This window comes from Vombatus ursinus, unplaced genomic scaffold (assembly GCF_900497805.2).
Source record: "Vombatus ursinus unplaced genomic scaffold, bare-nosed wombat genome assembly UNPS02014945.1, whole genome shotgun sequence".
NCBI classification, from domain to species: Eukaryota; Metazoa; Chordata; class Mammalia; order Diprotodontia; family Vombatidae; genus Vombatus; species Vombatus ursinus.
The window spans coordinates 3,793,546-3,804,733 of record NW_020954723.1 but is presented as its reverse complement, the minus strand read 5'-3'; the positions used below and the strand labels follow the sequence as shown (position 1 = coordinate 3,804,733).

Sequence of the window (11,188 nt, the reverse complement as noted above, 5' to 3'; positions counted from 1 at the left end):
CACACACACACACACACACACACACACACACACACACACACACACACTCTTAGAATACAATATTCTATCCTGTTTTTACGCCTTAGCACAAACTATTCCTTATGCCTAGAATGCATTTATTACCTACTCAGCTCTTCCCCTTAGGATCCAGTACCTTCTCCAAGGCTCGGCTCAAGTGCCATCTATAGGAAACCTTTTCTGATTTCCTCAGTTCTTAGTAACCACCCCTCACCTTCCATGCCCATCACATACTATGTAAACTTTTTTTACTTTCTTACATGTGAACGAGTTGTTTCTCTCTAGGGTAATTTAAACTCTTAGAACAAGGACTGTTTTTGTCTTTGAATCCTCAGTGCCCAGCAGTGTCTGTTAAATAAACTCTCAATGAATAATAGATGCTGATGATGGCTAGCATTTATACAGTACTTTCAGGTTTTCAGAGCATTTTACATATATCACCTCATTTGATCAAATAAAAAATATGCTTTGTAAAGCCATACTACTTTGTATAATTTTTTCTTAAATTTACTTCCAATGGTCCAATTTTCCTCACAGATGAATTCAGCTAACAAGTTTTCCTCATTTTCCTTTCTTTAGCATTAACTTTTGTTACATTTCAGAAAGGGGGTGGCAGAAGTAAAATAAAAATCTGCTCTAACATGGCTGGCATCATGCGCTCAGAAAAAAAGTGTTCCCTCTACTTCCAAATAGACTTTCATAGGGCTTTAAAGGGTTACTCCTATATGGAAGAGTTCTATTCCCTAATAGGAACATTATAAAATAATTGGATCATATTTGAATTCCTTTAACTAAATGGTTGGAGGAAATGCAGCAGAAGTAGGATTCTCCCCCACCCTTAGTTTTGATTCAGTCCGGTAATTAAAATGGTTTCTAACAAACTGAATTATAACAGAGTAGAACATCAATGAATATGTACAAACAAATACTACATATTTCAGATATAAAACACAACAAAATCAAGAAACCTATGGGCAAAGATGACATGAATAAATTAAATGTATAGAATGGAAAATTTTTTTTTATCTATTTAATATTCCTCCCAGCATATCTTTCAGAAAAGTTTTAGGCAAGGTACTAAATTAACTGTTCTGTTGAGGTCTAGGGGTGCTGGGAACCCCGAAATTCAAGGGCAGAAGAACTAGGGTCCTGCCTCAAATGAATTCGACTCAAGCCTTCTTTCAGTCAGAGACAATATTTATTAAAGCACCAATTGAGGTGGGTGAGATTTTAAGAATCTGTACTATTGGCTAGATTTTAAGAATCTGAGCATTTGTGACACTTGTATTGACAACCAGTCCAGACTCTTAAAGAATCTGAGCCATTTAAGGGGGTGAGGCACAAGATGGACCTTATATACAGACTGTGGGACTATCTGGATGTGATCAAGGACTGGCCAAGTAGTCTGGGGTGAAAGGGAGGTAAGGGGGGGGGTCTAGATGGAATCAAGGAGTGGCTGGCTAGGGTGGGGTCAGGTGCACATAATGAGGGCTGGGCTGGGTTAGAGGTAGCAGAGAATAGGAGACTTCACAGCGTCAAAGCCATAATGCAAGGACAGTTAAAAGGATTATATACAGAGATGAGCCTCAGGCAAATGCCAGGACCAAGTGGGAAAGTTCAGGTGAAGTTGTGGAGGGAGGGTTTCTAGGGCCTATACCCTGGAATAGATCCAGTATTCCTTTCTCTCCCGACCAGCTTTTTAGGGAGATACTAGCAATATGTAGATGCCTAAGGGAAGGAGATGCAAAGGGGCTAGAGAGTATTATGATAACTATAATTAATGATAATAACGATAGCTATGTCAACCTGAAAGTTGGTTAAAGAGGCAACAAACTAGGTGATAAGTAAATTCATAGTTTATTTCCTTAAACTAGCAACAGGTACATGGAGCCAGAGCTTTAACTCTGACTGACTCAATTTTAGGAGGACATTTAAACCGTGACTCAGGATGTCTGTGTTACTCAAAAAAATATATAGCCTCCACGTTTCTTAACATATAGCATGAGAAAGGACGTTTCTTGGTTAAATAGGTTGTAAATACAATAAGGCAAGAGAAGTAACAAAGTGTAAATTGGAATTATAGTCTTAAAATATCTGTGTTTCCCCTACATAATGTATGTCTGATGGGGCTGGGATCTAGGCCCCAAAAAGGAAAAATCCTGGACTTTCCCACATGGCCAAATCTCTGGCGTTGGCCTGAGGCTATAATCCCATCAATTGGCCTTTCACTGTGGCAACACCCAATCTCCCCTCCATTGTCTTATAAGTCTATGGCCACTGGCCATTTCCCACACTTAATCCTAGTTAGGCTCCATTATCCAGGACCCAGGAGTTCGGTTCACCCCAGCTTACTGGCCTCTCCCATCCAGATCTTCTTAGGCCCCTGTATATAAGGTTCATCTTGTCTCCATTAAAATTCTGGGATTCTTATAATCTAGCCATGGCTTGGATTCTTAAAATCTAGCCACTGGTCAGATTCTTATAATCTAGCCAACAGTTTACTAATGCTCAGACTCCTTAAGAGTCTGCCCAATACGATGGATGTTCTAATAAACCTTGTCTTTGGCTGAAAGAAGGCTTGGGTTGAATTCTTTCGGGAAGGACCCTCGTGTTGCGATTTTGGGGTCCCAGGACCCCTGAACCTCTAAACCACACCATGTCCATAGGACACCAAAATAAGAAAAGTCTCATTATTCAAGACAGTGTCTGGTCCCAGGCATCCTGTCCTTAGTGATCACAGAGAGGAAGAATGCTGGTCAGTTTCATCTGGTCCTGCAGTTGCTGACACAGGAAGGGGCATTCTGGGTTCACTCAGAGAGAAAAGATTAATTCAGGTTTTTGGCCCTTATTGGGGCTCAATTGATCTTAAATGATTATCAGCTAATATTTATATAGCATTTATATAGCATTATGTTTGAGACATTGGGCTAAGCACATTTTGCAATTGTCTCATTTGATCCTCACAACAACCTTAGGAGGTAGGTGCTATTATTATCCCCATTTTTTTTTAAAGATGAGAAAATTGAGGGAAACAGAAGTTACGTTAGCCACCCAGGATCATACACCTAGTGTCTGAGGCCAGATTTGCTCAGGTCTTCCTAATTCCAATCAAGGTGGTCTATCCACTGTGCCACTTAGCTGCCCCTACACTTAACACATACACAGTGGTTTTAACTTACCCAGGAATTTTCACATCTCTGAATTCATTTTGTCTTTGCAATTACCATGCATGAAAAAGTATTCATCATGCCAAACCTTGAGAGTTTGCTGGAATTACAACAGCACATAATATTACATTGTAACATTATCATATCATGTCTGTAAAAACTATATACATAAGAAAAACTAACACTGGAACCAAGGGAGGCTTTTCAGGAGCACAATGTGGTTGCCCTCTATAATATTAAGACTTGGAAAGTCAGAGGTGTAATGAAATTAGTAAAAACAAATAAAAAACAAAATTAAGTGTTGGTGGACCTGTAGTAAAGCATTGCTGAAGGCAAAGTAAGATATTTATTTGGAAATCAGAAGATCTGGTTTCAAATTCTAGCTTTGCCATCTATTTGTGTGACTTTGATTTAACTGAACTTCTCCAACCTTAGTTTCCCCATCTGTAAAATGAAAGGGTTGGACTAGATGGCCTCTTAAGTTTCTTCCCAGCTCTAAATCTCGGATCTTCTGATCATGTTACATTTCTAGAAAGCAGTCTAGTAACTGAGTAACTGAGCAAGAGGTAAAACTCTTTGACCCTGAAATTTCACAAGAAGCATACCACAAGGAAGTAACTGAAAATAAAGAACTATCTGTACTGCATGTTTAGAAGAAGCAGACCAATTCCTTTTCTAGTAGCAAGGAACCTTGATTAAGATAACCATGTGCAAGTACACTTTAAAAAACCACAAAGACACTCATGAGGCAAGTTTTTAGAATGTAAACATAGGAAGCAAAGAATGTTATAACATCCTTGAAATGTTTCCACTGTTGATTACTAGACTTTCCCTACTTGATAGAAATAGCCTCCCCTCCCCCCAATTGCATAAAAGTGCCTATTTCTGCCAGGTATAATAGGCACAGAGCTCAGAGCAATCTGTTTCTCTTGATTTAACAAGTAATATCTCTTCTGGCTTAAATAACTGAGCTGGATCCGGTTCTGACAAACACTATAATAATAAATACTCAAAACATCTAAATGTCCAATGGTTGAGGGATGGCTAAACAAATTGTGGTAAATGTAGTGAAATGCCAGAACACCATTAAGAATTACAAATATGAGGCATATAATGAACAATAGGAAGATCTGTATAAAATTATGCAAACTGAAGAAAGAACAAGTATGCTATCATACCTGTGAATGTACAGTCACAAGGATCAGAGTGAGGATTTAGGTAAGGTAGTATAAATTATGCTTACTTGTATATTGGAGTATTTTTCTTTGTAAACACATTTGCAGTGTTTTTTTTTTTACTGTAAAATTCATAGGAAAAAAAAGGTACACCCCAAATATCCCTAATTTCTTTGAATTAATTCATGAATTTATCTGAACATAGTTTAACCTTTTTTTATTCTTTACACTATTACTTAGGTATATGAACTGGATACTTGCTCTGTAATGTACCATTTATTTGTCCCAAAACTGTTCTTACAATTTTTAAAAACACTTTTCAATTCTGGTAATTCAGTCCAATGACTACCTATTAAGCATTTCCTATGCCTAAGACGCTGTCCTATGCACTGGAAGTTGATGAACAATCTTATCCTATTTATGCCATTCATGGTTTTGCATATTTTAATTCTATAAGCTTTTCTGGAGTTGAAAAATCTTGTTTAAAATGGATGTTTTCAAGGCCAAGTTACAACTGTGAGCCAAATTATTCTGATGTCAAACATGTCAAATTAAAAAAGAAATTATTTTCAGTTCCAAATTCTCTCCCTCCCTCCAATACATTCGTCCAGTCACCCGTTGCAAAGGCAAGAAATGATACTCATTATATATATGAAGTCATGCAAACCTGTCAATATTTTAAAAACTAAACAACCTTAAGATAAAAACAAAACATCTTCCTTCAATGATTAACCAGAATAGCATTAAGAAAATATAGTTCCAAGAACTTCAGACACGTTAATAATAACGTAATATTCAATTGTGCTCTAAAAAAAGACGTTCAAAATTCACGCTGAGCTCGAAACAAAACAAACCGTTTTATGTTGTGTAGCCTTACTGAACCAATTACTGGAGTTAGTAACAAACGCGGTACTTGACGCTGTAACACAGTGGATAACCAGGTTATTTGAATTAAGACATTCTGAGATTTCAAATAGCAATTCAAAAATGCCACTCTCCCCCAAAGGATGGTCCTAAAATAGAATATGTAATTTTTTTCCAAAGTATATAGGTATTGTTTCTTCAGAAACTCATCTCCCACATTCCTGGGGATTCTACACTCCATCAGTCCAGGACCTCTAGCCCTCTAATTGCAACCACTTAAATTTCCAAAACAAAAAACTGCCTCCTCCCCGCTCCTTAAAAATAAATAAATAAATATCCGTAGTGCAGCTCTCCCTGAAAAATACCGAAGAATGGCTTCTCCCATCCTTCTTCAAATCCTCAGGGCAGAGTTCTCTCAGGGCCCCGGTGCCAAGAAGTTAATCTGCTAAGTAACACATCTGCAATCCCGGTCTCTTGGCGACCAAAACAGGAGCTATGGAGATCCTGGAGAGAGGGCAGGACGGAGGGAGAGGGTCGTTCCCCACCGCGGGAAGGAAAAAGGACTTGATTCAGGGAAGGTGGAAGGTGGGTTGAGGGAGAACGAAGGTATCTCTAGATGGAGTAATTTTCTTTCTTTTTTTTACTAATTATTATTAAAAAGAATTAGCGGAGGGTCAAGATGAGGAAGGGAGAGGTCCTTTCTTGAGCCAAACCTGGGACTGGTGAGGGAAAAACAACAACAACCCCAACCGCTCACCCCGAGGGCCCGAGAGCATAAAGGATGCCAGGGAGAGGGCTTTTCTGCCGGGCTCGGCCGCCCCGAGGGTCCGGGGGTCCGGCCTGAGGCGGGCGGCAGCCGCCCCCTTCCTCCGGGGTCCGGCCCCCAAGCGGCCCTGCACCCAGATGCCTCCCAGTCCCCGCTTCCTCTCCCCTGTTCCCCCCCCAGCCCCCTCCCAGGGCTGACCGTCCCGCGCGGGGCACCGGCCAGAGCAAAAAACGGCCTCGGGAGAGCCAACGGAAAATACCTGAGTCCCGGGGATCGTGCCAGCGGCGACTGAAGCAGGAGGGACCTGAAACAAGAGAGACCGGGGCGGGAGCCGCACTCGCCTCCAGTCAAACCCCGACGGACACACACGAGTAGGGCGGGTGACTTCCGCCCGGAGCCCCACCGCCCCGAGATTGAGCCGCATCACTTCCGCCTATGCACGGGCCTTCATCCATCTCTCTTTCCCTCCCCTAGCAATCATTCGCCGCTGGTTTCTTCAGGCCTCTTTCTGGCGATTTCAGCGGGGGAGGGGTGTTAAGCACATTTTGGAGACTACATATCCCAGGGTTCTCCCTTCCCCTTAAGAGGTTTCATTCCGGGTCAAGAGATCGCGCGCCGGCTGGTCACCATGGAAGCGGTCGGTTTGGTCACGTGGTGCCCCTGGTTACGCCCGGTGCCAGCGGCGGAGTCTGGGGCCCGCAGCGGGGGCCATTTTGTTGAGGGCTGCCTCTTATAGCCGGGGGCGGCTTGGAGCGCTCCGCTCCTGTGGGGCCGTGGCGCCAGCGGCAGAAGAAGAAGAGGAGGAGGAGGAGGAAGGGGAGAAGGAAGAAGAGAAGGAGGGAGTCTTTCTCGGCCCCGGCTTCGGCAGCTGCTTTTCCCCTTCTATAGCTCGGGAGCCTGGAGAAAAAAAAGGGAGGGGAGGGCTCCGCCGGGCCCCGAGGAGACTGCGATGGTTCCCCGCTGCCGCAGCTTCCTGACGCCCCTCCATGGCGTCCGCGCCCCCGGTGCTTCTGCCGCAGGCCCCGTTCCTAGCCCCCAGCGCCTATCGGCCCCGGAGCTGCTGCCGCCTTTCCACCCCAGAGACTGATGAAGACCGACCTCGGCGGACGATGAGAGAGGAAAAAAGCTACTGCTGCCGGGGAACCGCCGGCGACCAGGGCTCGTGCCCCGCGGCCCCGCCGGCGCTATCTCCCACCACGACCGCGCTCTTTCTCCCGGCGGAGGACGCTGTCACGAGTGGCTGGTCCAGGGCCGGAGGGAGCCTGCCGGGAGGGGAGGAAGAGGAGAGCCGGCTCCTGCAGCTCCTCCGCACGGCGGCGGAGCCGTCCGAGGCCTTCCAGGCTCTGCAGGCTGCCTTGCCCCGGCGCGGCGGGCGCCTCGGTTTTCCAAGACGAAAGGAAGCGCTCTACCGGGCCCTGGGCCGGGTGCTGGTGGAGGGGGCCCTGGAAGAGAAGCGACTTTGCTTGCAACTTCTCTCCGACGTGCTCCGGGGTCAGGGGGACGCGGGCCAGTTGGAAGAGGCCTTCAGCCTGGCTCTTCTGCCGCAGCTCGTGGTCTCTTTGCGAGAGGAGAACCCGGCCTTGAGGAAGGACGCACTGCAGGTCCTGCACCAGTGTTTGAAGCGGAGCCCCATGCAGGTGCTGCAGGTGCTCATTCAGCGAGGCCTGGAGAGCGCCGATGCCCGGCTCCGGGCTTCCACTGCGCTCCTGCTCCCCATTTTGCTCACTCCCCCGGATCTGTTGTTCGGCCTGGATCTCACCGAGATCACGCTGTCCCTGGCCCGCAAGCTTGGGGAACAGGAGGAAGAAGAAGAGGCTGAGATAGCTTTTTCTGCACTGCAGCAGATAGGGGAGCGCCTGGGCCAAGACCGGTTTCAGTCTTACATCTCTCGCCTGCCCTCAGCCCTGAGGAGACACTACAATCGTCGTATAGAGTCCCAGTTTGGGGCTCAGGTTCCTCATTATTTGGACCTGGAAACCTCAGAGTTTCCTGAAGATCCCCTCCCCTGCCCGGCAACACCTTCCAGTAGCCACCTCAAGTTTGGTGTTGTTCCCCAGGAGCTGCATTCCCGGTTGCTAGATCAGGAGGACTATAAGAGTCGGACTCAAGCTGTGGAGGAACTCAAGCAGGTGCTGGGAAGGTTTAGCCCTGTCTCCACTCCTCACTCTAGTCTTGTAGGTTTCATTAGCTTATTGTATAACTTGTTAGATGATTCTAACTTCAAAGTGGTTCACGGCACACTTCAGGTACTGCACCTGTTGGTGACCCGCCTTGGGGAACAGGTACAACAATTCTTGGGACCAATCATTGCTGCCACAGTCAAAGTACTAGCAGACAACAAGTTGGTGATCAAGCAAGAATACATGAAAATTTTCCTTAAGCTGATGAAGGAAGTAGGACCTCAGCAGGTGCTGTGTTTGTTGCTGGAACATCTCAAACATAAGCATTCCAGAGTGAGAGAAGAGGTGGTGAATATAAGCATTTGCTCCTTGCTGACCTATCCAAGTGAGGATTTTGACTTGCCCAAACTGGCTTTTGGTCTTGCCCCAGCTCTAGTTGATAGTAAGCGTAGGGTACGCCAAGCTGCTCTGGAGGCCTTTGCTGTGTTGGCATCTTCAATGGGCACAGGTAAAACCAGTGTACTTTTCAGAGCTGTTGATGCTGTTGAACTTCAAGATAATGGAGATGGAGTGATGAATGCTGTGCAAGCCAGATTAGCTAGGAAAACTCTTCCAAAGCTAACAGAAGAGGGATTTGTGGAGTATGCCATACTCATGCCATCTTCTGCCCAGGGCAGATCAACCCAGTTGCCCCATGGAGCGGATACAGACTGGCTTCTGGCAGGTAACAGAACTCAAAGCGCACACTGTCATTGTGGTGACCATTCAAGGGATAGTATACAGATGTATGGCTCTTATAGTCCATCTGCTGATCAGACTATCTGTACTCGAAGGGTGTTAAGTGCAGGAAAAGGAAAAAATAAATTACCTTGGGAAAATGACCAACCTGGAGGCGTGGGAGAAAACCGGACATCCTATTCAAAGGAAATAGAGCAGGTATGCATTTTCTGTAATTAGCATGGGTTGGGGCAGTGTAAGTACCATTCTTTCACTTTAATGAAAGATATTTTTAGGTGTTGGATATCCTCGTGGAGGTGATTTATTCCAGAAAGATTTGTGCTAAATGTTCACAAGAGTGTTCAATCCTAGTAGAACGGATCTATACACAGATCTATACGATGGATTTGATTCAGAGGCAGGATAGTATACTGGAAGGAGCATCAGGTTAAGAGTCAGGATTTTCTGATTCTATTCCCTGACTCTTGGCTCTGCCACTACCCTGATTATCTGTTAGGACTTGCTTGGGCAAGACACTTAACCTCCCTAGGGAGGATCAAATGAGATGTTGTATGTATTGACTTAGTAATTGGCAAACACTGTATAAGTGTGACTGACTGTTAAATGTAAATAATCAAGAATCATTTATTAATAATAGCTAGCATTTATGTAGCTTTTTAAGATTTGCAAAGAACTTTAAAAATGCTATCTTACTTGATTTTCATAATAATCCTGGGAGGTAGTTACTATTCCCATTTTACAGAGGAGGAAACTGAGGCAGACAGGTTAAATGACTTGCCTCGGATCACACAAACACATGTAAGTGTATGAGACTGAATCTGAATTTAGGTTTTCCTTGAGTCCAGGCACAGAATTCTATCCACTGCACCACCTAGTTGTCCCATAGTATTAAGCCCTTACTATGTGCCAAAGTACTGTGCTAAGCTAAGTTAGATATGCAAAGACAAAAATAAATCAAGCTTTGCCCTTTAAGGATCTTATAGCGTAATGAGAGAGATGGCATGTATGTGTGAGTGTATGTGGCTATAAACAGAGCAGACGGGATAATGGATGAGAAGGCGCTGGCAGCCGTGGAGATCAGAAAATGCCTCCTGTAAGGGGTGGTACTTGAGCTGAGTGTTGAAGGAAACCAGGGATTTTAAGATGTAAAGGTGAGAAAGAAACACATTCTGGACATTGGGATCAGTCAGTGCAAAGACATGGACATGGGAGATGGAGAGAGCATCAGATGAAGAATAGCAGGCTGAAAGTAGAGGGGAGTAATGTGTAAGAAGGCTGGAGAGGCAGGAGGGGTCCGGTTATTAAGAGCTGTTGGTATGCACCAACAGAAAAGGTTTATAGCAGGTGATAAAAGCGAAATAAGAAGGCTGGACTAGATAATCTCTTAAGATCAACTTGTCAAGTAGTGAAAATGTACAGAGTGGTTGGTCTTTAAAGTCTTGATTTTATCTGTAGCAGCAATTGAGCCTTCAGTCCTTCTGATACTGGGTAGCGAGGTGCAGTAGAAAGGTCACTGAGCCTGTAGTCAGTAAACTTGAACTCTACTGTTTACTGATTCTGGGGTCACAAGTGAATCACTTATCCCTTTGAAGTCCAGGTTTCTTTTCTGTAAAATAGGGATAGGACTACCCTACCTACCTGGATCTAGTAGGGCTTTGTGCTAAATACTTCAACCAAATAAGTCCCCACTACAGCATAGATATAGTTCTATAAATTCACATTGTACAACAGGTGTTTCAAAGCCGAAATATTTATATAGGGTTTTAAGGTTTGCAAAGCATTTTACAAATATTATCTCATTTGATTCTTGCAACAACACTGAGAGGTAGGTGCTATTATTATACCCATTTTATAGATGAGGAAACCGAGGCAGACAGAAGTTAAATGATTTGCCTAGGGACACACAACTAGTATATGTCTGAGGCTGGATTAGAAGTCAGGTCTTCAGGGGCAGCTAGGTGGTACAGTGGATAGAGCACTGGCCCTGAAGTCAGGAGGACCTGAGTTTAAATCTGGCCTCAGACCAGACACTTGACACTTGACACTTACTAGCTGTGTGACCCTGGGCAAGTCGCTTAACCCCAATTGCTTAAGAAGTCAGGTCTTCCTGAGTCCAGGCCCAGAACACTGTCCACTATGCCATTTAGCTGCTTCACCTGGTTGCCCCATCATATTAAGCCCTTACTGTGTCTTTCTCACAGTCACAAACTGCCCCTTCTCCCTTCATTCTCAGCATCTGACTTTTTACCTACTTACTGAGAAGATTGAGGCCATCTATTGGGAAGTCACTAACTCCTCCGCTTCCTATTCCAGCTTCATCCTTCTGTTGAAGCTCAGGGA

The 11,188-nt window shown here is 44.6% G+C and overlaps 2 protein-coding genes across 6 annotated transcripts in view; one reads left to right on the top strand and one right to left on the bottom strand.

Moving 5' to 3' along the window:
* Positions 1–6,385, bottom strand: part of LOC114030169 (kelch-like protein 28) — a 41,396-nt gene extending 35,011 nt beyond the window's left edge. Inside the window, exon 1 of one of the 2 annotated variants that reach the window (XM_027844922.1) lies at positions 6,250–6,385. The gene's annotated coding sequence lies outside the window, so the exon portion shown is untranslated. The remainder of the gene's footprint in view (positions 1–6,249) is intronic. The other variant, XM_027844923.1, reaches the window with a different exon arrangement.
* Positions 6,386–6,696: 311 nt separating this feature from the next.
* The window catches only part of LOC114030138 (TOG array regulator of axonemal microtubules protein 1-like), a 96,664-nt gene continuing 92,172 nt past the window's right edge, over positions 6,697–11,188 (top strand). For 3 of the 4 annotated variants that reach the window (XM_027844881.1, XM_027844880.1, XM_027844879.1), the window contains exon 1: positions 6,698–9,046. In XM_027844881.1, the coding sequence (XP_027700682.1) occupies positions 6,977–9,046 (2,070 nt within the window). In that variant the 5' untranslated portion in view covers positions 6,698–6,976. Of the gene's footprint in view, positions 9,047–11,188 lie in introns of all 4 variants that reach the window. The other variant, XM_027844882.1, reaches the window with a different exon arrangement.